This window comes from Amblyraja radiata, chromosome 27 (assembly GCF_010909765.2).
Source record: "Amblyraja radiata isolate CabotCenter1 chromosome 27, sAmbRad1.1.pri, whole genome shotgun sequence".
Taxonomy (NCBI): Eukaryota; Metazoa; Chordata; class Chondrichthyes; order Rajiformes; family Rajidae; genus Amblyraja; species Amblyraja radiata.
In genome coordinates this window covers 27250374-27277039 of record NC_045982.1, presented here as the reverse complement: position 1 = coordinate 27277039, position 26666 = coordinate 27250374, and the positions used below count along the sequence as shown (strand labels likewise).

Genomic DNA, 26666 nt, shown 5'->3' with positions numbered 1-26666 from the left:
TGACCTCCCAAGTACAACACCCACACTTGCTCGGGTCAAACTCCACCTCTGCAGCTAATCTTTCTCCCGCTGGATACTTTGATCGCCTTTCTACAGTATACAGTTGCATACAAATATTTATTAAATACTCCACACGAGGCAATGGTGTGGACAGAATTCATCTGCTTTCTAAATGACACAATGGGCAACTTTGAAACACAGCAGGCGTCTGTTGGATCGAGGCACTGACTTACCAGACAGGGGCGTTCAGACGGTACAGCTTCTCCGAGCCCTGGATCATTTTGAGTTGGTCATTGAACAAGATGCAAGTCCCAAAGTAAAAGCCCACGTCCCAGTAAAAGTGCATCTTCTCCAGGCTCCCCTGCCGTCCCAGCAAGCTGCTCAGCTTGATTCCTGTGCACACCCAAAACAATGGTTTGTTAAGGAAACCCCAGCATAATAGACATCCCTAGAATACATGTACAGACGGAGGCGTGAGAGACTGCAGATGCAGGAACCTGCAGCAAATAACAACCTGCTGGAGGAGCTCGGCAGGTCAGGCAGCATCTGTGGAGTCGACCCCAAAAACACTGACGATTCCTCTGCCTCCACAGATGCTGCCTGGCCCGCTGAGTTCCTCCTTGGGAGGTCAAATTTAGGTTTAGGTTCTTGGTTTATTATTGTCACGGGCACCAAGGTACAGGGAAAAGCTTTGTTGTCATGTTATCCAAACAGATCAGATACACCATACAATCGTCAAACTCGGGTACAATAGATGGAGCAAAGGGGAAGATACAGAGTGCAGAATATAGTTCTCAGCAGCACCATCAGTTCCCATAGACAAAGTCCAATGTCCGCAATGTGGTAGAGTACCACAGCTTAGTCAGACAGCACCCTAGCTTGTAGAAGGACCATTCAGAAGCCTGAAAACAGAGGGGAAGAAGCTCTTTGTGAGTCCCGTTGTGTGCGCTTTCAAGCTTCTGTGGATCTTCGATGTTAATAGCTGCCTTCTCGAGGTAGTGCTTCCTGTAGGTCTCTTCCACAGTGCGGAGGTCAGTAGCCTTGATGTCCACCACATTCTGCAGACCCGTCGTTCTTGGTCACTAGAGTTGCCAAACCAGACGGTGAAGCACTCAGCCAGTATTCTCTTTACTGTGCATCTGTACAAGTTTGATGGCGTATTTGGTGATATGTCGAATCTCCTCAAACTTCTAAGGAAGTAGAGGCATTGATGTGGTTTCCTTGCGATTGCCTCAATGTGTTGGGCCCAGGACAGATCTTCAGAGTTACGATGACCCAGGTGACTTGAGGCTGTTGAGCTCTCTCCACCACGACCCCTGTGATGGAGGCAAGGTTTGTGGATCCCCGGCTTTCTCTTCCTGAGGTCAACTGACAGGAAGTCATCTTGGTCTTGCTAACGTTGAGAGGAAGCTCGTTGTTCTGGTACCACTCAACCAGATCATCGATCTCTCTCCTGCACTCTGACTCATCGTTACCTGTTAGCAGTCCACCAGTGGTGGAATCATCGGCGAATTGAAAGGAAGCGTTGGAGTGGTTTCTGGCAACACAGTGTAGAGAGCATCTTGTCCGGAAACATCACAATCTGGTTTGGGAACTGCTCAGCCCAGGACAAGAAGGCTCTGCAGAGAGTAGTGCGTTCGGCCGAACGCACTATGGGAACTACACTCGCCCCCCTGCAGGAACTATACATCAGGAGGTGCAACTCCAGAGCCAACAAGATCATGGGAGACCCCTTCCACCCCAGCAATGGACTGTTCCAGCTGCTAGGGTCAGGCAAACGCCTCCGTTGCCATGCTATGAGAACGGAGAGGTTGAGAAGGAGTTTCTTCCCAGAGGCCATTAGGACTGTAAACTCCTATCTCACCAGGGACTAACTTTACTGAACCACTCTACTGTTGTGTCTTTTAAAATTGCTGTTTTCTTTTCTTTTTTTCCTTCCACAAATATGCAATATGTGAATATGTGTTTCTGTTCCATTCTGTTTTGTCGATTTTTTTTGAACAATCCGCAAGCATTGCCACTTTTCATTTCACTGCACATCTCATATGTGTATGTGACGAATAAACTTGACTTTGACTTTTTGAGAGTAGCAGGGGGCTGAGCACACAGTCTGGAGATACTGAAGGCCGGGAGGGTGGGGAGGTGGTTGTGCCAAATCGTACTGATCTGACTCTGCCGATGAGGAAGGTATGGCCTCTTCAAAATTGCCAATCGGTACTCTTACAATGGTCCAAGGGTTGAATAACAGTCACACGATTCATACAAGATGCTGGAATAACTCAACGGGGCAGGCTGCCTGCATTTTGTGTCCATCTTCAGTTTAAACCAGCATCTGCACTTCCTTTCAACACAGTCACACTATTATATTCATGGCCTATAAATGCCGGGCTGTGATCTAGTCTACTCCGTCAGATGGATATAAAATGGCAGAATACAGAAGAGCAGGACTATTAGCTTTCAGTTTATTATTGGCGAGACACAGAGAAAAGCTTTTGTTTGCATGGTATCCAATCAAAGCAGATAACACTGTACATAAATAATTCTGCAGCAAAAACACACAAAGTGCTGGAGAAACCAAGCAGATCAGGCAGCATCCCTGGTGACCATGGATAGGTGATTTCAGGTGGGGACCCTTCTTCAGACTGAAGAAAGGTCACCTATCCATGGTCTCCAGGGATACTGCCTGACATGCTGAGTTGGAGTCATGGAGTTATACAGCGTGGACAATGCCCTTCGGCCCTAATTGACCATGCCAACCAACATGCCCCATCTACCTACTAGTCCCACCTGCCTGAATTTGCCCATATCCCTCCAGCACTTTCTTCTTCTTTTTTTGTAAACCAGCACCTCCAGTTCCTTGCTTCTATAGTCAATCTGCAGAGTCAATTTTCCTTTGGTAATGTCATGCAAACAAGTTTCTGTTCAAAGAAAGTTTGTGTAGAGGCACTTCAAGGAAAGAACATTGAATATTTCCACCATTGGAGGGAGCGTATCAGGGAGAAAGGAGGGGTGTGGGCAGGGACCTCATGATACACTTGTGCATTGCAAAGGCCAGGACTAACAGGGCTGCCGACCCAGACTAGGTGACGTTTCCTTCGCTCCATAGATGCTGCCTCACCTGCTGAGTTTCTCCAGCATATTTATCTGCCTTCGATTTTTCCAGCATCTGCAGTTCCTTCTTAAACAGAGATTAGACTAGGTATATGTGTAGGAAGGAACTGCAAATGCAGATTTAAACCAAAGATAGACACAAAAAGCTGGAGTAACTCAGATAGACAGGCAGCATCTCTCTCGAGAGAAGGAATGGGTGACGTTTCGGGTCGAGACCCTTCTTCAGACTGGATCCTTTGACTGGCACCACAGGCTGAATGGCCAACTTATCCTTTGCCAATTTTCAATGATTGTGTAAAAGGGATATGAATTTTTTTAGCTACAAATAAATGTTCTCGTTTCTTTTACACTCCTTGGGAGCAAAATGGTAAGAAGGAAGAAAGCTATTGTAACAGGTTTGAGTCATTCTCAAAATTCAATCAAACAGCATCATAAGAATAATGCTGGAGTAACTCAGCAGGTAGTGTCTGGAGAGAATAGGACAGGACGTTTGGGGTGGGGACCCTTCACACTGAAAGAGGGTTGGGGGCAGGACAAAGCCCAGCAAGTGATAGGTGGATACAGGTGATGGAGGTTGATTGGGAGATGGGTGGAGTGGATCCTGCTCATTCCCTCCACAGATGCTGCCTGACCTACTGAGTTCCTCCAGCACTTTGTGTTTTGTCTCAAGATTCCAGCATCTGCTATTTCTTGCGTCAGCATTGTATCAACGCTGCCTTTGCCTTCAACAAATTCAGAGCCCGGGCGGTCGAGCTCATTCAATATTAATGTTCGTTACTGATACAACCTGTCCCACGGAGATGATTAGCGCAGGAAATGGTACCTATTTTCCGGAGATCAGATGACGTGTCGAAGCGATGTCCGGCGGCCATGAGGAATACGGCAACATTGATGCCCGAGTGCAGGGTGGGTTCGTGCTCGAAGGCCATCCGGTACCTGCAGCCGAAAGGAACCATCTTATTCACAGGAGTTTACACTCTCTGGCCGTTTTACTGATTGATTGAAACATACAGCACGGAAACAGGCCCTTCGGCCCACCGAGCCCATACGACCATCGATCACCCATTCACACTAGTTCTATGTCATCCCACTTTCTCATCCACTCCCGACACGCTAGGTGCCATTTAACCCACAAACCCGCACGTCTTTGGGACGTGGGAGGAACCACGAGTACCCGATGGAATCCCTCAGGGTCACAGGGAGAACGTGCAAACTCCACACAGACTGGACTCGAGGTCAGGGTCTCTTTGCTTTGCAAGCAGCTGCTCTTCCAGATGCATCACTGTGCCACCCTTTATTCCATTGGAGCAAACTAGGCATTCATTTTGTAGACTTTGAGATATAAATGTAAGGGCGTGATTAAGAAAATGATAGATGATAATCTGGCCTTGGTTGTGACAGTGAGCAACAGTTGCATGCTGGAAGCTATCATTAGACTAGTTGGGAGAATAGAAATGAGGGAAGTACAATTCTAGCCAGAGAACCGTTAGTCCGGGGAATAGATGATAAAGAGGAAGTACAGAGGGAAAAGGGAACGTTGGAAATGGAGACCACGTTCCCTTAAGGTAGACCTGGTGGATAAAATAGCTCATGCAGCAGATGTGATGGGCAGATTTATTTGGCCTCTGTGACATTGTTCACTTTCCTTTAAATCAGTTCAGTTCAGTTCATTGTCACGTGTACCAAGCTACAGTGTAAAGCTTTTTGTTGCGTGCTAACCAGTCAGCAGAAAGACAATACATGATTACAATCCATCCATTTGCAGTGTATAGGTACATGATAGGGGAATGTGTAGGAAGGAACAGCAGATGCGGGTTTAAACCGAATATCGACACAGAAAGCTGGAGTAACTCAGCGGGGCTGGCAGCATCTCTGGAGAGAAGACATGGGTGACGTTTCAACTCGAGACCCTTCTTCAGACTGGTCAGGGAAAAGGGAAACGAAAGATATAGACGATGATATCGAGAGATAAAGAACAATCAATGAAAGATATGTAAAAAAGTAATGATGATAATGGAAACAGGCCATTGTTAGCTGTTTGTTGAGTGAAAACGAGAAGCTGGTGCAACTTGAGTGGGGGAGGGATAGAGAGAGAGAGGGAACGCCGGGGTTACTTGAAGTTAGAGAAATCAATATTCATACCACTGGGCTGTAAGTTGCCCAAGCAAAATATGAGAAGCTGTTCCTCCAATTTGCATTTAGCCTCACTCCGACAATGGAGAAGACCGAGGACTGAAAGGTCTGTGTAGGAATGGGAAGGAGAATTAATGTGGTTAGCAACCAGGAGATCAGGTTGGTTCACGCGGACTGGGCGAAGGTGTTCAACGAAACAATCGCCCATCCGATGTATAATAGTCCCCATCTTGAACAACGGATACAGTAGGTGAGGTTGGAAGAGGTACAAGTGAACCTCTGCCTAACACGAAAGGACTGTTGGGGTCCCTGAACAGAGTTGAGGGAGGAGGTATCGGGACAGGTGTATCTCCTGTGGTTGAAGGGGAAAATAGCTAGGAAGGGGGTGGTTTGGGTGAGAAGGGATGAGTTTACCAGAGAGTTGCGGACGAAACGGATAAGGGATTAAAATTTAATCCAAGATAAAGCCATCAAAGTCTGGTCAAGGATAGTCTGAGGGACATCAAAGAGGTAGATAGTCACCTCTCTCTGGTTGTGGTAGGACGATTTAGTTGCCTGATAACAGCTGGGAAGAAACTGTCTCTCATTCTGGTGGTGAGCATTTTCACACTTCTGTACCTTTTGCCTGATGAGAGAGGGGAGAAGAGGGAGTGGCCAGGGAGCGACTTGTCCCTGATTATGCTGCTGGCCTTGACGTGGCAGGCAGCGTGAGGTATAAATGGAATCAATGGATATTACTCCATTCATGAACATGATCCCCGAGACAGTGATGACAGTGGATTCCTCAGCCTACGGAACATTCCGCATCCAGTCATTCTAGTCTCGTCAGAAATTCTTACAGGCCCTGTCCCACTTACACGACTTTTTCGGCGACTGCCGGCACCTGTCATAGGTCGCCGAAAATTTTCAACATGTTGAAAATTCAGCGGCGACCAGAAAGACGCTACGACTCTTTGGGTGATGAGGAGACTACTCGCGACCATATTGGTGGCATGTCGCAGGGTGAAGCCAAAATGGTCGTGAGTAGTCGCCCAAAGAGGCGTACCTTGTTCTGGTCACCGCTGGATTTTCAACATTTTGAAAATTTTCGGTGACCTGTAACGACCTATGACGGGTGCCGGCAGTCGCCGAAAAAGTTGCGTAAGTGGGACTGGCCCTTAACTTCCGATTACATCACCTCTCGTAAACCCTAATAAACACAAAGCAAGCCAACTTCATATCTTCTAATACAACAATACAGCTGTTCCAGGAATCAGCCTGGTGAACGTTGCTCTCTCTAGTTAGTAGGCGTATCCTTTCTTAGTTACGGAGACCAAAACTGCACACAATGGAACATGGAGGACAGAATAATACAGCACAGGAATGGGCCCTTCAGCTCACAATGTTGTGCTGAACATGATGCCAAGTTAAACTGATCTCATCCCCCTGTACATGATCCATATCCCTCCACTCCCTGCACTTCCATGCCCGATCTGCAAACCTCTTTAATGCCACTACGGTATCTGCCCCCACCATCACCCCTGGCAATGTTGGCTGTGGACGAGGTGATAACAAAGGGATCCGAACAGTGAAACTAACAGGATGACTAGGGTGGGGGCGGGAGGGATGGAGAAAGAGAAAGAATGCAAGAGAATTCAAGAGCTACTTGAAATTAGAGAAATCAATGTTATATCGCTAGGTTGTAAGCTGCCCAAGTGAAATATGAGGTGCTGTTCCTCCAATGTGCTTTGACAGTGGAGGAGGCCCAGGACAGAAAGGTGAATGTGGGACTGGGAAGGTGTTCAGTGTATTTTTAACTGATTCAGTGGCTGGTGTACAAACACAACCAAGAATGCCTGTGCTTCCACACTTGCCAATTCCATAATACACTCCCTTTCTCTCGTTTCAACTGAATTGGGTAACGTCACATTTATCTACATTTCACTGCATCTGCCAAGTTCCCGCCCACTCACCAAATCTGTTTATGTCCTTTTGAAGCCGCCGTGCATCTAACCTCACTATTCTCACCCAGTTCAAGGAAGTGGGATTAGTCTGGATGGCACATTTTGTCCGTGATTCCCCGCTGTGCCCCCTTACTCTGTGTTACAAATGTGTTGTGTGTGAAAGTCAGGGCAGCCTGTTGGCATGAAGGAGCACTGTCACTGTCAGAGTGACATTGTCATGTGTTTGTTACAGGAAACCTTGGGAAGGTTCCAATTATCAAGCTTGGCGGTAACCTGACAACATTTAAGAAGGATCTAGAATAGTCTATCAAACTTCTTTAAGTGAACAGTAAAAAAATGGTCGCATCACCGCCTTGTTTGGCAACTTGAATACCCAAAAACGAAGGGGACTTCAGAGAGTGGTGGACACTGCCCAGTCTATCACGGGTACTGACCTGCCCACCATCGAAGGGATCTACTAGAAGTGCTGCCTCATTAAAGGCAGCTAGCATCATCAGGGACCCACACCACCCTGGCCATGCTCTCAAGTCGCTGTTAGAAGAGGCAGGGTACAGAGATGATTTACGAGGATGTCGCCAGAACTAGAGGGTCTGAGCTACAGGCAGTGGTTGCGTTTGGCTGGGTCTCTACTCCTTGGAGTGCAGGAGGATGAGGAGTGATCTTCTCGAGGTGCATGAAATCATGAATAAAACGAGTAGATGCACAGAGTCTCTTGCCCAGAGTCGGGGAATCGAGGACCAAAGGACATTGGTTTAACGTGAAGGAGAAAAGATTTAATAGGAACCTGAGGGGTAACTTTTTCACACAAAGGGTGGTGGATGGAACAAGCTGCCAGAGGAGGTCGTTGAGGCAGGGCCTATCACAACATTTAAGAAGCAGTTAGACAGGTAATGGATAGGACAGGTTTAGAGGCAGGGTGGGAAGATATGTAATCTAGATAGCTGTGGGAGTCAGTGGTTGTCAGTTGATAGTCTGTCTCCTGTGATGGAGACAGTGAGATCAAGAAATGGCAGGGAGATGTCAGAGATGGTCCAAGTGAATTTGAGTGCAGGATGGAAATTAGTAGTAAAATTAATGAAGTCAGTGGGTGCAGGAGGTAGCACTGATGCAGTCACCAATATAACAGAGGTAGAGTTTGGGGATAGGGCCAGTGTATGCCTGGAACAGTGATTGTTCGATGTACCCAACAAAGAGGCAGGAATAGCTGGGGCTCATGTGGGTGCCCATAGCCACGCCTTAGATTTGGAGGAAGTGGGAGGAGTCGAAGGAGAAGTTGTTGAGGGTAAGGACCAGCTCTGCTAGGCGGGGGAGAGTATTAGTCGACAGAAATGAGATGGTTCTGCGGTCGAGGAAGAAACGGAGGGTTTAAGACCTTCATGGTGGGGGGTGGAGGTGTAGAGTGACTGGACATCCATAGTAAAGATGAGGGAGTGGGGGCCTGGAAAACGGAAGTTATTGAAGAAACAAAGTGCGTGTGAGGTGTCTTGGACATAGGTAGGGAGGGATTGGACCAGGGGAGATAGGATGGAGTTGAGGAATGTGGAAATTGATTCAGTGGGACACGAACAAGCAGAAACAATGGGTCTGCCTTATTGAGTTACTCCAGCATTTTGTGTCTATCTTCGATTTAAACCAGCATGTGCAGTTCCTTCCGGCACAAAAGGTTAATTGGCCACCTTCCACTCAGTGTGTTTGTAGTTATGAAGACTCGTAAAAGAACAAAGGGCAAAGGTAAACAATGACAACAGTGGGAGATATGGCTCTGGTTCACAGCATGCAGTAGGTTACTCTTATGTAATGTTGGCCTTAGAGAGCAAGCAAGGGAGAGAAGGGGAGTGAGGGAGTGAGGGGGGAGAGAGAGGAAGAGAGAGAGAGACGGGAGAGAGGGAGAGAGGGAGAGAGAGAGAGAGAGGGAGGGAGAGGGGGAGAGGGGGAGAGGGAGAGAGGGGGAGAGGAGGGAGGGGGGGGAGAGGGGGGGGGAGGGAGGGGGGGAGAGAGAGAGAGGGAGGGAGAAAGAGAGAGAGAGAGAGAGAGGGAGGGAGGGAGAGAGGGAGAGAGGGAGGGGGAGAGAGAGGGAGAGAGAGGGAGAGGGAGAGGGAGAGGGAGAGAGAGAGAGGGAGAGAGAGGGAGAGGGGGAGAGGGAGAGGGAGAGAGAGAGAGAGAGAGAGAGAGAGAGAGAGAGGGAGATGGTTGAGAGGGGTACGAGAGGGGAAGTGGGGGAGAGGGAGAGAGGGAGGCAGAGAGCAGGGAATGAAGGAGAAAGGGGGCAAGGAAGGGGGAGAGGGAGAGAAAGAGTGAGAGAGGGAGGGAGGAGAGAGGTGGAGAGAGGGCGGATAGAAGGAAAGTGTGTGTAATCATGCAGAAGGCTCTCCAACATGTCTACTTTGATAAAAGTTTAGATTCGGCATGCCGCTGAAACTCTAACAAACTCCCACGATGTATTGTACGAGGCATCCTGAATGGTTGCATCAAGGCCTGGCGTGGCAATTGCAATGCCCAGAAATGCAAGAGGCTGCAGAGAGTGCTGGGTTCATTCTTTGACCATGACGGACACAGCCGTGTCCACCATTGACAGTATCTCTGTCGGGCATAACTCTGCTCCCTGCTATCATCGGGCAGGAGGGACAGAAGCCTGAAGTTCCACACTATCAGGTTCAGGAACAGATACTTTCCTCCAATTATCTGGTTCATGAACCAACCTGCACAACCCGGCTTCTTGGAGAGTGTGGTACAAGGGTGATTTTGCGAGTGGTGGCCTGTGACGACTAGTGTGCCTCAGAGCCAATTGCTTGTGGCTCATATCAATGACTTGCATGAGAATGTACAAGACACGACAGGTACGTTTTCAGATGACATTAGAGCGAGTGGCATTGTAGATTGTGAAGATGGTAATCAAAATTTACAGCAGGCTCTTGACCAGCTGAACAAGTGGGCCGAGGAATGACAAATGGAGTTTAATTCAATAAGTGCAAGGTGTTGTATTTATCTGAATGTCCCGGAGGGCCACACGCGCGGCGGGAGCATCCCGGGGAGTACAGGAAAATAGCATCACAGGTAGATCGGCTTTTGGTTCATTGTCCTTCATCAAGAAGGCTTCTGGTACACTGGACTTCGTCAGTCGGGTACTGAGTGTAGAAGTTGGGGATGTGATGTTACAGATGGAGAAGACACTGGTGAAGCCGCATTTGGGGTATTGTGTTCAATTTTGGTTACCCTGTAATATGTAGGATGTCATTCAGCTGGAAAGATTTACGAGGATGTTGCCAGGACTTGGGGGGGTTGAACTATAGGGAGAGGTTGAGCAGGAGTAGCTTTATTCCTTGGAGCTCAGGAGGATGAGGAGTGATCTTATAGAGGTGTGTACAATAATGAGGGGAATAAATAGGGTGAGTGCACACAATCATTTAATGCAGGGAAGGGGAATCAAGACATTTATATATGGTGAGAGGCAACAGTTAATACCAACCCGATGGGCAACCTTTTCAGCTCGAGGGTGGTAGATATACGGAACGAGCTGCCACAGGAGGTAGTTGAGAGGTCATTTAAAGGACAATTGGACAGGTACATAGATAGGAACGGTTTTGAGGGATATGGGCCCAACGCAGGTAAATGGGACTAGCTTAGCTGGGTCATCTTGTTCAGCATGGACAAGTTGGGCCGAAGGGCCTGTTTCCGTGCTGCATGAATCTCCGACTCTGCCTTGAACCCCACTCCAGCAAAGGAACTATATGAAGCAGCTCTTGCACTTGGGTTTGTGTTTCTCAGATTATGTTTTGCATTAATATCTTGTGTTTTCTGCAGTTCGCTTTAATTTCACTACCTTGCATAACGTCTGAGTAATTTGTGTACAATTGATATTTTTGCATGGTCTGGGGCTGCGCCTGTGATGCTGCTGAAAGCAAGATTTTCATTGTACCCATATCTCACTGTGCATTTATGCTGAAGATCAGACACAAAAAGCTGGAGTTACGGGCCTGTGCCACTTTCACGACCTAATTCACGACCTTTTTTACTCGTGGACATTTTTCATCATGCTAGAAAAACGCCCCGACCTACTTGATGCCACGAGTACCTACGACTAGCATCACGACCTGCTATGACCTACCTACGACCTCGTGACGACCATGCTGCGAGCATGAGTCAAGGGTCTTGAATTAGGTCGTGAAAGTGGGACAGGCCCTTAACAAAGCGGGTCAGACAACATCTCTGGATCTTGACAATAAATTCGACACAAGCTGAATAGCCTCTGACATCAGCCTCAGACATCCAGGGAAGATGTGTCACTATTTATGCGATGCTGATCTGGGCCAGAGATGTGATATGTTTATATTAAGGAGTGATTGCTGGTGATGTAATTCATCACATAACCAAGTTACATCATCTACTGTGTTGAGTAACTAAGTGAAAGTGTAGATACAAGAACTCCAGACACAAGGTGTTGGAGTAACTCAGCGGTCAGGCGACATCTCTGGAGAACATGGATACGTGATGTTTTGGGTCAGAACCCTACTTCAGACTGATTGTAGGAGGGGAAAGAAAGGTGGGAGGGGGAGGACAAAGCCTATCAGTTAATAGGTTGATACAGGATAGGACAGGTTTAGAGAGATGTGGGCCAAACGCAGGCAGGTGGGACTAGTGTCGATGGGCATGTTGGTCGGTGTGGGCAATTTGGGCCGAAGGGTCTGTTTCCACACTGTATGACTCTACGAAGTGAGGGGGGGGGGAGTTGATAGGCAGATGGTGGATAGATAGAAGGTGTGATACATAAATATTGAAGCGTTGGGGTGGGAGATTGCAACTTTCACATGGTCCACCCTGTTTCGACGAATGCAATCAAATAGAACAAGTTGCCTTACAACTTTAGGCTGTGCACGCCATACGCAAGAAGAAGATTGAAGCGATGTGAATTGTGAATCGAGAGAAAGGAATGTAGTTGGAAGTGGAGGGGGAGGGGAGAAATTGCCAGTTGTGATATCTCTTAAAAAATGCAATAATTTGTTTATTTTGTCATTGCAATTCCCTTCAGCTGGATATTGCATTTCCATCTTCCATTGGTAATAAAACAGTGTTCAGATTCTTCCAAAGTTCAGCCAATGCATCAGTTCATGAGTGCGTGCAGCTCGACCCGCTCCAGGGAAGGTGTGGGCTGAACATACGCTCCCCACAAAGTACCACCAACGAGTGAGACTCCCACCTGTGACATCCAAAGGCAGTACATCTCCACGTCCTCTTGAGGCCACCGGCGACTAGAAACTAAACTAGGCCAGTTCATCTTACAGCTGCAAGAGCAGGTCAGAGGCTAGCTATCCTTCTACAGCGGATTCTCCTCCCGACACCTCAAAGCCTTTCCACCATCTGCAGTGCATAATGTAGGAGTGTGATAGGACACTCTCCATTTAGTTTAGAGATACAGCACGGAAACGGGCCCTTCGGCCCACCGGGTCTGTGCCGACCAGCAGTCCCCGCACATTAACACTATCCTACACCCACCAGGGACAATTTTTACATTTACCAAGCCAATTAACTTACAAACCTGCACGTCTTTGGAATGTGGGAGGAAACCGAAGATCTCTGAGAAAACCCACGCAGGTCACGGGGAGAACGTACAATCTCCGTACAGACAGCGCCCGTATTGGGGATCAAGCCCGGGTCTCCGGCGCTGCATTCGCTGCAAGGCAGCAAATCTACAGCTGCGCCACCGTGACTGCCCTGGGACCTTATTCCTTGGAACACAGGAAGCTGAGGGGTGATCTTATAGAGGTGTACAAAATCACGAGGGGAATAGATTGAGTGAATGCACGGCGTCTTTTACACGTGTATTCCTTCCTCTAGTTTCACAATTCGCAACTCCTTTTGTCTCACACCTTCCGGTTTATCATCTCTAGCCTTTATCTACCATCTGCCTATAATAGAGGGCCGAAGGGTCTATATCCATGCTGTACCTCTGAACTGGGAACTGAATCTCCACTTGCAGAGCTCCCTTTCGAAGATGCTCATTATTCCGATTTGGGAACACAACAGTGATCCTTCATTGTCTCAGGGTCAAACACTGGCACTCCCTCCGAACAGTACAGTGGAAATACCTTCACTAGGAGGACTGCAGAGGTTCAAGAGGTGTCTTGCAGCCAGTTTTACAAGGGAATTAAGGATGAACAATAAATAATGCCTTGTCAGTGATGCCTAGATTTTTATTGAAGAAAATGAATAAAAAATCATATTAAAAGTGTTTCCTGTGTCCGAGCTCTAGCTAGGCGAGGCTTTCATTCCCACTCACTGTTGCAACACTGTCCAGGGTCCCTGCGGCACTGAATGACTAGCGTCTATTCAACACAGCAGCCAGGGCCCAGAAACTCTGCAGATCAAAGGGCCACATCAAACGAAGGGGATCAGCTAACGGAAGCTTTAGCCATCCTTGCACAGCCCCAAAAACCAGTCATTCATTACAACAGGTAGACTCAAAATGCTGGAGTAACTGCAGTCTGAAGAAGCATCACCCATTCCTTCTCTCCAGAAATGCTGCCTGTCCCGCTGAGTCACTCCAGCATTTTGTGTTTACCTTCGATTTAAACCAGCATCTGCAGTTCTTTCCTATTCTTTACAGCAGGATCAGCTTTCTGAAAGCAACACTGCTCTGTGCTTGTAATGTGTGGATCTCAATTAATCTGGAGCGTGGGTGGTTGGGGGCGGAGGAGATGAGTCAGTTAAAAAATATTTATGTGATATCAAATTCTACTTAGTTATACCACAGTGTAGAAATTAACAGCAGATACCATTGATATTAAATCAGATTCACAATGATAACTTCCAGAATGACTGCAAAGTCAACATGCAATTCGGCACATTTAGCCCAAAGTTGGCCCACGCCAAAATAACAAGTTGTACGCTGGATTTGTGTAAACACATTAACAATGTGGATTAGCCCCATTTATCAATTGCAACAAACCTCCAGATGACAGTTTTTTGATAGCGCTCTCTCCTGCGTCAGAAGGTAGCTGGTTCAATTCCCACTCCAGGAACTTGAGCCTAAGACCAGGCTGCTGCCTCACAGCGCCAGTGAGCCGGGTTCGATCCTGACCTAGGGTGCTGTCTGTCGTGGAGTTTGCACGTTCTCACTGCGACCACGTGGGTTTCCTCCGGGTGCCCCGGTTTCCTCGCACATCCCAAAAACGTGCGAGTTTGCAGGTTAATTTATCTCTGTAAACGGCCCCAGATGTGTAGGGAGTGTGATGTACGCTGGGCATTGGCCTGAAGGGCCTGTTGCCATGAACTGTCTTTCAATCAATTGATCAGTCAAGGTCAACATCCTACACTGCGCCACCAAGCAAGTGGACACAGAAGTAACCAGAGTGTTAACTTAGAGAAAAGTACCGATAGTCTCCCTGATATCTTGTCAGTATTTGTCCCTCAACCAGCAGCAATGAGTAGGAACAGATAATCTGATGATAATCTGTGCTTTTGGTTGCATTTTGGAGCCTGTGTCACAACAGAGGTTATTTTCAAAACTAAGGTAGACAAAAATGCTGGAGAAACTCAGCGGGTGAGGCAGCATCTATGGAGCGAAGGAAATAGGCAACGTTTCGTCCCGAAACGTTGCCTATTTCCTTCGCTCCATAGATGCTGCCTCGCCCGCTGAGTTTCTCCAGCATTTTTGTCTACCTTCGATTTTCCAGCATCTGCAGTTCCTTCTTAAACTTATTTTCAAAACTATTTGGCTCCTGGTGCAAGCTGTGGAACATTCAATGATTGTGAAAGGGACTTGGCAAAAAAATCTCATTCCTTGCTTCCACTGTGGCGGGTTCCAGTGGATCAAATTATTTTCTCAGTCATTTCTAAACTATACTGCATAGCGAATCAAAATAATTCCCACCGATTTCAACTGTACATTTTCCACCATATAACTTCAATAGATGGGGTGGCAGAGTGGAGCTGCTGCCTCAATTGACAATAGGTGCAGGAGTAGGCCATTCGGCCCTTCGAGCCAGCACCGCCATTCAATGTGATCATGGCTGATCATCACAGCGCCAGAGCCCAGTATGATCCAGACCACGGGTGCTATCTATGTGGTCTTTGCACATGTTTAAGGTAAGAGTTAGGAGGGGGGGGGGGGGTGGGGGGGGAAGGGGGAAGGGGTCTGATGGGCATGTTTTCACAGTGATAGGTATCTGGAGCAAGCTGCCTGGCAAGGTGATGGAGGCAGGTATTCTCACAGGAGTTAAAGAGCATTTTGACAAACAGCAGATGTCAAAGGCTGCAACTCAAATGCGTATAAAGTGGACTAATAGAGACAATAAAGTGGCACAGTATTGCCATGTCACCCCCCCCCCCCCCCCCAACACTCCTAATTCTCACATTATACCAGCTACATTATCTGCCCCCTTCACAATTGTGAAGACCTCTATCGAGTCACCCCTGCCTCCTCCACGCCAGGGAAACACAAACACAGCCTATTCAATCAATTTCTTTTCACCTCTAACTTGGTCACTAACTCCACCAATCTGCCATACACCTATCACTTGCCACGCCACTTCTTTCCCAGCTTTCTCCCTCAGACTGTATCAGACTGAACTGTAAAGGGCCTGTCCCACTTGGCCGTCATTTGCGCGCCATTTACGCGACCTCCAAAAATGTGGTCGTCGCGTTGTGACGCACGGGTAGCGTGTGGGTAGCGCGGGACGGGCGCATGGAGAGGCGTGGGGGAGTGTGGAGTTGTGCGCGGTATCGCGCGGCGCTCCAGGATTTCGTGCTGCACGAAATCCTCGCGCGCCACTTGCGTGATGTATCGCGTACGCACGCTGACGCATTGGGTACGCACGCTGGCGTCCCGACGTCTCACGTGTATGGAATGGTGATGCATGGTTACCGGTCACCGCCCGCCGCAGGGTATTCTAATGACGTCACGCACACCAGACGGCATGATGACACGTGATTTGTGCGCGACGTTACACGTAACGACGCGTCGACCTATGTTACATATGATGCGTAAATGAGGCGCAAATGACGGCCAAGTGGGACAGGCCCTTAACAGAACACCTCTATTCTCGATAGCTTGACTGATAAAAGCCAAAAACCTTCTTGACCTCCCTATCTACCTCTGAATTCAAAGGGAAATTCCAAAGTTGCATCACAAAATAAAACCATTGTTTTGATAATTATTGTCCTAAACCACAGTGTACACAGAACAGCTAATGAACTTACGCAATAGGATTAATATTTGCTTTAGAAACAATTTTATCTGCCGGGGTATCCATTTGGTCAAATGTGGGTTGGAATCATGTGGTGCCAATCTGTATGAAGAGTTCTTTATAGGCTGTGGGCCGAGCATCAAAAATGTGTCTAGAAATGGGATTTCGTGACCCAAGTCACCAAACTACATGAAATTTTCACATATTGTGTAAAATATTTATATAAATCACCCCTGAAACTCGATATGAAGAAGGCTTGCACATTTTTATTAAATTAGAGAAAAACCTGAAAATTTTCGGGTAATTTTTAGTCCAATCAAAGCACGTTTAACATTGAGTTGTCGCCAGTTGGCCAATCACGCGCTTTGTTTCAGGCTAGCACACAACATGGCTAAGGGGGCTTCACAGATGCCTGTTTTACTGGAGATTCCGATTTGTTGTTCTGTGGAATAAATGTCGTGGAAACTTGCAGCAGGTAATTGTATTTAGTGGGAAAAGCATTAAAAAGGCGGAAGAAAGTGCTGCGAAGTGGATTAAAGTGCAAGAAAGCCTTGAAAGCAAAGTCCCTGCTGAGGTCCTGGAACACAAAGATTTAGACAGCCAGGGACCAACTCTAACTAAAAGGTAAGATCTAAAGTCTGAATTTATGAAAATCTATCTATGGAGTTTAATTAATTTAATTGCACCCTTTTATAATGTGAATAAATTCATTCATTCATTCACTTACTTCATTCATTCACTTACTTCATTCATTCACTTACTTCATTCATTCACTTACTTCATTCATTCATGAAATTGAGGGCCTAAACTATATGTATCCATAAGACAGTCAATTAAACATTGTCACTAATGCCAGCCTATTGTAGAGTAATAAGTCTTTAACAGCTAATCTCGGAGCTGCCTGCGAAAACTTACCGGGAAAAAGTGCTCCGATCGCGGGACATAGGTACTCGCGGTAAAGTGAAGCCGCGGTCTCAATTAATAAGCGGCCGATTCGCGAACGCGGAGCCGCGGATCATCTCCGCAGGCGGGCGGGGGCGGGGGGAGGGAGGCTGTACATAGTGCCGTCTGTAGCGGTCGTTTTCAGACCCCGACAACGGGGGAAAAACGGAGGGATATCGATCGCTATTTATAGGCTTCCATTGCAGTGAGAAATGGTCAGATATTCCTCCGTTTTTTTCCCGTTGTCGGGGTCTGAAAACGACCGCTACAGACGGCACTATGTACAACCTCCCCCCCCCCCCCGCCTGCGGAGATGATCCGCGGAGATGATCCGCGGCTCCGCGTTCGCGAATCGGCCGCTTATTAATTGAGACCGCGGCCTCACTTTACCGCGAGTACCTATGTCCCGCGATCGGAGCACTTTTTCCCGGTAAGTTTTCGCAGGCAGCTCCGAGATTAGCTGTTAAAGACTTATTACTCTACAATAGGCTGGCATTAGTGACAATGTTTAATTGACTGTCTTATGGATACATATAGTTTAGGCCCTCAATTTCATGAATGAATGAAGTAAGTGAATGAATGAAGTAAGTGAATGAATGAATGAATTTATTCACATTATAAAAGGGTGCAATTAAATTAATTAAACTCCATAGATAGATTTTCATAAATTCAGACTTTAGATCTTACCTTTTAGTTAGAGTTGGTCCCTGGCTGTCTAAATCTTTGTGTTCCAGGACCTCAGCAGGGACTTTGCTTTCAAGGCTTTCTTGCACTTTAATCCACTTCGCAGCACTTTCTTCAGCCTTTTTAATGCTTTTCCCACTAAATACATTTACCTGCTGCAAGTTTCCACGACATTTATTCCACAGAACAACAAATCGGAATCTCCAGTAAAACAGGCATCTGTGAAGCCCCCTTAGCCATGTTGTGTGCTAGCCTGAAACAAAGCGCGTGATTGGCCAACTGGCGACAACTCAATGTTAAACGTGCTTTGATTGGACTAAAAATTACCGGAAAATTTTCAGGTTTTTCTCTAATTTAATAAAAAAATGTGCAAGCCTTCTTCATATCGAGTTTCAGGGGTGATTTATATAAATATTTTACACAATATGTGAAAATTTCATGTAGTTTGGTGACTTGGGTCACGAAACTGCAGAATAAAGCACCTCGGCCCACAGCCTATTATCGGTAAACACAGATAAACTATTTATTATAAAACAAAACTGCTCTGTGGTTCTGTCACTGTGGAAACTGCTCTGTGGAACTGCAGATGCTTGTTTAGTGGGAAGTGTTGGAGTAACTCAGCGGGTCACGTACACCATGTCTGATGAACATGGGGATAGATGACATTTTCAGCCTGAAGTCCCGAAATGTCACCTATACATGTTCTCCAGAGATGCTGCTGAACTGTGGAATCAAGGGCCTGTCCCACGTATGCGATTGCATGCGTTTGGCGCGACCAAACATGGTCGCTTGAGGCGTACGGGCATCGTATGGCCGCGAGGGGCCGGTCCCACTTAGAAGCGCGGAGTTTCTAAGTTGTCCAAAATCTCCGCGCGCCAACGGCCTGTCGGCATGCAGGCGCATTGTGGTCGTAAGCAGCGTCTTGACGGCGTACGCAGCATCTTGGCGGCGTACGCCTAGCGCGTGGCGTTGTGTGATGACGTCACCGCCCGATGCCGTGCGACGCCCAAATTCGGTCGACCCGCCTCCTGCCCAGCTGATTGGTAAGTATGACGCAAATGACGTCACGCGCGTACTTAGCGCGAACTTCGCGTGAACTCCGCTTCCGTTTGGTCGCGCCAAATGCATGCAATCGCACGCAAGTGGGACATGCCCTTTACTCCAGCACTTTGTGTCTGTCTTCCTTTAGTTTAGTTTAGTTTTTAAGTTTAGTTTATAGTCACATGTAACGTGATACAGTGAAAAGCATTTGTTGGTGGCCGATTAGGAAAAGGGGAGATGCAACGAGACCTGGGTGTCATGTCAAAGTAGGCATGCAGGTGCAGCAGGCAGTGAAGAAAGCAAATGGTATGTTAGCATTCATAGCAAAAGGATTTGAGTATAGGAGCAGGGAGGTTCTACTGCAGTTGTACAGGGTCTTGGTGAGACCACACCTGGAGTATTGCGTACAGTTTTGGTCTCCTAATCTGAGGAAAGACATTCTTGCCATAGAGGGAGTACAGAGAAGGTTCACCAGACTGATTCCTGGGATGGCAGGACTTTCATATGAAGAAAGACTGGATAGACTAGGCTTGTACTCGCTAGAATTTAGAAGATTGAGGGGGGATCTTATAGAAACTTACAAAATTCTTAAGGGGTTGGACAGGCTAGATGCAGGAAGATTATTCCCGATGTTGGGGAAGTCCAGAACTAGGGGTCACAGTTTAAGGATAAGAGGGAAGTCTTTTAGGACCGAGATGAGAAAATCATTTTTCACACAGAGAGTGGTTAATCTCTGGAATTCTCTGCCACAGAAGGTAGTTGAGGCCAGTTCATTGGCTATATTTAAGAGGGAGTTAGATGTGGCCCTTGTGGCTAAAGGGATCAGGGGGTATGGAGAGAAGGCAGGGATGGGATACTGAGTTGGATGATCAGCCATGATCATATTGAATCGAAGGGCCGAATGGCCTACTTCTGCACCTATTTTCTATGTTTCTATGTTCTATGTTGCGTGCTAACTAGTCAGCAGAAAGACAATACATGATTACAATCGAGCCATCCACAGTGTACAGATACATGTTAAAGGGAATAATGTGAATAACGTTTAGTGCAAGATAAAGTCAAAGATAGCCCGAGGGTCTCCAATGAGGAAGATAGTAGCTCAGGACTGCCCTCCAGTAGGGTGATTCAGTTGCCTGGTGACAGCTGGGAAGAAACTGTCCTGAATCCGGCGGTGTGGATTTTCACACTTCTGTACCTTTGGCCCGATGGGAGAGGGGAGAAGAGGGAGTGGCCAGGGTGCACCTCATCCTTGATTATGCTGCTGGCCTTGCCGAGGCAGTGTGAGGTATAAATGGAGTCAATGGAAGGGAGGTCGGTTTGCGTGATGGTCTGGGCTGCGTCCAGTGTTTGACCGGAACCTCTGTGGTTCCGACTGGTAAATAATAAACAAAAGTAAACCAAGTGCCACAGATGTCAGTGTGTGAAGAACTAGTGGAACCTGTCCATCGGATGATATTGCTCAGTCAGTACAGGAAAAGTAATGTTACTCTGGCGTTAAGTAAGTGCATAAGTGTAGTGTGTGATTCGGAAAGAACCATTAAATAGAGTCCTCGAGATCCACCAAAGAGCAAGAAAACAAGTGACTTACTCGCCAGAAGACATCCTGGCTCGTGTTTTATGAGTTGCTGGTTTGAGCCCCACAGCTGTTGTTTCATGATCTTGCAGCAAAATCTCATTCCAACAAAACAAGTGCGGTGCAGAGTAATGAAATATAATGTAGTGGGATGAGCAAGTTGATCAACTTAACATTCACCGTTGACTCCCAATGAAATTCACTGTCTACTTCTTATCGCAATTTTGGGATGACATCAGGTTTACAAATCTTTAATAGACCTCTTCAATCCTTCGGTACCTCGTTTCCACATCCACTCCCTCTGGGATAGTTGGCATGTACAATTAGGACTGAACGGCCTGTTTAAGTGCTGTGCGACTCTATGACTCTCCCAATTCTTATTTCCTTTAATCAAGGTGAACAGCTCGCAATTGTGATTGAGAAATCGCTCCCCCGCCATGTCTAATCATGGAATCAGCACGGGGGTTATCGGAGTAAACTGCAAAAACAGAGAGAGCTTAAAGCAGCGGGGCTGATGGAACAATCACGGTCGGAGTCTCAAAGATGGAGTCCCGAAGTCGGGCCAAGGTGGACGGGCTGTGTTGTCAAAAACAAAGGGGGACCCAGTGGGGGGGGGGGGGGGGTGCAGAGAACAAAGGGGTACCCAGCGAGAATTAAAGGGGACCTGGCGTGGAGGGGGCCACCGAGAAAAAAGGGGGGCCCAGTCGGGAGGTACAGAAAAGGGATGAGTGCTTCTTGTAACTTTGTCAGCATCTTTATGGCGACTCTTCTGTGTGATTTGTATGCAAGAACAGAATTTCACTGCTTCTAGCGAGGTACAAGTGACAATAAAGTATCTTCATCATCAATCCTGTCCTGGAGTGTATTAACCATGGAGATTAGACAAACTTGGTAGACAAAAATGCTGGAGACCCGGAACGTTGCCTATTCCTTCACTCCATAGATGCTGCCTCACCCGCTGAGTTCTCCAGAATTTTTGTCTACCTTCGATTTTCCAGCATCTGCAATTCCTTCTTAGACAAACTTGGATTGTTTTCTCTGAAGTATCAGAGACAGGAGAAGTCTGGTAGAAGTATATAAAAGATAGGAGATATATAGATAGAGTGGACAGGTAGAACCTTTTTCTCAGAATGAAAATGTTAAATACTAGAAGGCGTAGGTTTAAGGTGTGAGGGTTAAACAAGATGTGCGGAGGCACGGTCGGTGGTGGAAGCCGATATGATAGTGTCAATGTAAGAGGCTGTTAGATATACACGTGATCTTGCAGGCCGTAGAGGGGTATGGGCCTTGTGCAGGCAGGAAAGAGCAGTTTAGGTTGGCATTATGGTCAGCAGGGTTATATGGGCTCAAAGTCCGTTCCTGTGCTGTACTGTGTTCTATTACATCCAGATCCCACCTCTGCCAAACCCAGCACTCTCACCCTCCTTCCCTCTGCCCCACCCCACTGAGTGTGAGATGACACCCTGAGCCACCACTCAGTAATCCAGGTCTTCGAAGCACCTCGAAGAACGTGGACCAGTGTACGCCGAGGTCTCCCACCAATGGCCAGGAGATTGTTTGTTGGCAGTGGTACAACGAGGGGCAGCGGGAAGATCAACGGTTAGGCAAGCAACACTCTACCAATCCAAGTACCTTTCAAAGAAACTGCCGGCCTGAAGAAACAAACCCATTCAAGATTTCAGTTCTGTTTGTTAATCTACAGTATGTGGCATGGACGACACAAAGTGGCGGAGTAGCTCAGCGGGTCAGCCGGCATCTCAGGAGGACATGGATAGGCAACGTTTGGGTCCGAGGCCCTTCTTCAGATCAATTGGCATGTAGCATGGATTGGCTGGAAATTCCATTTGGGATTTGAGATTCAGTTTTGACACTTTGCCTTGTCCTCTCAACAAACAGTTTGAAAGCATCTGCTGATTTACAGTTCAGTCAAGAAACAGACAGAAGCGCAGGCATCTATTCATCATGTTTAGAGTTGCGCTGCACGGCTATTACACAGCCCAATCACACACACTATCTTGCCAAGCCTGCTTCAGTACACGGGTGATCTGAATGCTGACAGTCTCTTTATCATCGGGAAGAAGGTACAAGGAGCCTGAAAACTTTTGCCATCATTTCTATCGAACAACCATCAGGCTCTTGAACACTACACCACATTAACCTCAACAACTATGAACTTGTTTTTGGTTGCAGGCAGTAGAGGGATAAACGTTTTGCACTGGTATTGTGGTCACAATTTTTTTTTTTTTTTTTAAAAGGTCTTATGCATTGAGTCTGAAGAAGGTCTTATGCATTGAGTCTGGAGATCACCTATCTGTGATCTCCAGATATGTTGCCTGACCTGCCGAGATAAAGCCCTATCCCACGGTACGATTTCATTCAAGAGCTCTACCGAGTTTTAAAAAATCAAACTCGTGGTAAGCACGTAGAATGAACGTAGCGGGTACGTCGGAGCTCGAGGACGTCTCTTAGCAGCTCGTAACGCTAACGGCAGGTACTCGGGAAGACTCGCTAACGGTAGATAAGCTCGGGAAGACTTGTGAAGATTTTTCAACATGGTGAAAAAAGTCCACGAGAGCCCTGAGTACTTACGAGCGGCCATTACTGTAAATCTCCAAGTTCGAATCAGGGCAAACTCGGGAGAACTCTTTGAATGAACTCGTACAGTGGGACAGGGCTTTTTATTCCTGCACTTCTATTATATATTATCTGTGTTTATTGCATTTATGTCTGTTAAGTTGATGCAAGTAAGAATTTTATTATTTAATTGCCGAGGCATATGACAACTAAACACTTTTGACTCTTGACACAGGGGCCGGCCGAAGCAGGAACTGTTGTACTGTTGGAGCTGACTGACTGGTAACTGCAGCTGTTTGGTAAGTGTAAAGGGCCTGTCCCACTTACGGGACCTTTACAGGCGACTGCCAGCACCCGTGGGAGGTCGCCGAAATTTTCAACATGTTGAAAATTCAGCGACGACCAGAAAGACGCTATGACTCTTTGGAGACCTCTCACGACCATAGGAGACCTCTCACGACCATAGGAGACCTCTCACGACCATAGGAGACCTCTCACGGCCATAGGAGACCTCTCACGACCATAGGAGACCTCTCACGACCATAGGAGACCTCTCACGGCCATAGGAGACCTCTCACGACCATATAGGCTGTATGGGCGTGAGAGGTCTCCAAAGAGTCGTAGCGTCTTTCTGGTCGCCGCTGAATTTTCAACATGTTGAGAATTTCGGTGACTTATCACAGGTGCCGGCAGTCGCCTGTAAAGGTCCCGTAAGTGGGACAGGTCCTTGAAACAGACAACACCGATGCACAGTGTCAGCTGGCAGGAGTAATGCAACGTAATACCTGCAAACTAACAGGTTGTCTAATGACAGGTCTGGACATGCTTGGCTTGTGCCCACTGGAGCATTAAGAGCGACAGGCAACATGATCGAAACAGAAAAGAAAGAAAGGATTCTCAATAAGCCGGATGTGGAGAGTGCTTGTGGGAGTATCTAAAACCAGGGAGTCGTGGTTTAAAAATAACCATTTAGAACACAGAACAGCACAGTACAGGAGCAGGTCCTTCAGCCCACAATATCCATGCCGAACATGATACAAGATAAACTAATCTCCTCTGTCAGCATGTGATCCATATCCCTCCATTCTCTGCATGTCCATATGCCTTTCTAAAAGCCTCTTAAATACCAGTGCTCCACCACCACCCCTGACAGTATGTTCCAGGCACCCACTGCCCTCTGTGTACATCTCCTTTAAACATTGCCACTCTCACCTTAAAAAGCTATGGCCTCTAGTCTTTGACATTTCCACACCGCAAAAAGGATTCTTACTGTCTACCCTATCTATGCCTTTCATATATTTAGATGCTTCTTTCAGCTCTCCCCTCAGCCTCTCATGCTCCAGAGAAAATAGTCCAAGTTTGTCCAACTTCTCTTTGTGACAAATACCCTCTAATCCAGGCAGCATTCAGGCAAACCACTTCTGCATCTGATCCAAAGCCTCCACATACTTCCTGCAAAGGGCAGCCAGAACTGCACACAATACTCATATTGTGGCCTAACCGCTATAAAGCCACAACATGACTTCCTGACTCTTATACTCAATGCCGCGACTGATGTAGGCAAGCATACCACACACCTTCGTTACCACTCTGGCGCAGCGGATAGTGCTGCTGCTTCTCAGCTCCAGACACCCAGATATGATCCTACACTACCCGCACTGTCCGTGTGGAGTTTGCACGTTCTCCCTGTGATTGTGCAACTTTACAGTTTCCGCACACATTCCAAAGACATTCACGTCGGTAGGTTTAAGAAAGAACTGCAGATGCTGGAAAAATCGAAGGTAGACAACAAATGCTGGAGAAACTCAGCGGGTGAGGCAGCATCCATGGAGAGAAGAAATTGGCGACGTTTCGGGTCTCGACCTAAAACGTCGTCAATTCCTTCTCTCCATCGATGCTGCCTCACCCGCTGAGTTTCTCCAGCATTTGTTGTCTACATGTCGGTCGGTTGATTGGCTGCCGAGTGCAGAAGGGTGCTATTTGGAGAATCGGGATGGGGGATTGGGAGGGGGTTGGGGTGGGGAAGGGGCGGCATGCCCGAGGGAATAGGCTAAGGGTGGATAATTAAAGGAATAGGGTTTCATTCATGGATCCAATTATCTAAATGGGCTCCTTTATAAGAAGATACAGTTTGTGAAATGGGAAATAGCATGTTGAGGGAGTGATACCTACACATGCTCCCTATGTATGTGCTTGTATCAGTAATGGGCGATTGAAAAAGTCATGCTTCTGGAGCTGGGGAAGGGTTATTGTTATAAATCCACCTGATCTTCTGTTGTAGTTTCAATCAGCTGAAGGGATCTGAATGAAATTTTAAAACATTTAAAATTTTTAAATCATTTTCGAGATATAGCATGGAAACGGACCGTTCAGTCCACCAAGTCCTACTGACCATAGATCACCCCTTCACGCTAGTTCTGTTATCCCACTTACTCATCCACTCCCTGCTAGGGGCCATTTACTGAGGCCAATTAACCTACATGCCCGCACGTCTTTGGGGTGTGGGAGGAAACCGAAGCACTGGGAGGAAACATAGAAAACAGGTGCAGGAGTAGGCCATTCGGCCCTTCAAGCCATTCAATATGATCATGGCTGATCATCCAAAATCAGTACCCTGTTCTGGCTTCTTCCCCATAATTCCTTGATTCCTTTAGCTAAATCTAACTCTCTCTTGAAAACATCCAGCGAATTAGCCTCCACTGCCTTCTGTGGCAAGGAATTCCAGACTCACAACTCTCTGGGGGGATTTTTTTTTCCCTTATCTCAGTCCTAAATGGCCTACCCCTTATTCTTAAACTGTGACCCCCGGTTCTGCACTCCCCCAACATCGGGAACATTTTTTCTGCAACTACCCTGTCCCATCCTCTAAGAATTTTATATGTTTCTATAAGATATCCTCTCATCCTTCTAAATGCCAGCGAATACAAGACCAGTCGACACATTCTTTTATCATACGTCAGTCACGCCATCCCGGGAATTAACCTGGTGAACCTACGCTGCACTCCCTCAGTAGCAATAATGTCCTTCCACAAATTAGGAGACCAAAACGGCATACAATACTCCAGGTGCGGTCTCACCAGGGCCCTGTTCAACTGCAGTAGGACCTCCTTGCTCCTATACTCAAATCCTCTCGCTATGAAGGCCAACATGCCATTTGCTTTCTTCACTGCCTGCTGTACCTGCATGCTTACTTTCAGTGACTGCACACCTAGGTCTCGTTGCACCCCTTTTCCTAATCTGACACCATTCAGATAATAATCTGCCTTCCCGTTCTTGCCACCAAAGTGGATAACTTCACATTTATCCACATGATACTGCATCTGCCATGCATCTGCCCACTCACCCAACCTATCCAAGTCACCCTGCAGCCTCATAGCATCTTCATCGCAGCTCACACTGCCACCCAGCTTTGTGTCATCCGCAAACTTAGAGATATTACATTTAATTCCCTCCTCTAAACCGTTAATATATATATTGTAAACA

At 47.1% G+C, this 26666-nt stretch overlaps 1 protein-coding gene across 1 annotated transcript in view; it reads right to left on the bottom strand.

Moving 5' to 3' along the window:
* Nucleotides 1–26666, bottom strand: part of LOC116988586 (mitogen-activated protein kinase kinase kinase 5-like) — a 130001-nt gene that overhangs the window by 54412 nt on the left and 48923 nt on the right. The window contains exons 8-9 of the mRNA XM_033045440.1: nt 3935–4047; nt 234–393 (exon numbers count right to left, since the gene is read on the bottom strand). Of these exons, the coding sequence (XP_032901331.1) occupies nt 234–393; nt 3935–4047 (273 nt within the window). The remainder of the gene's footprint in view (nt 1–233; nt 394–3934; nt 4048–26666) is intronic.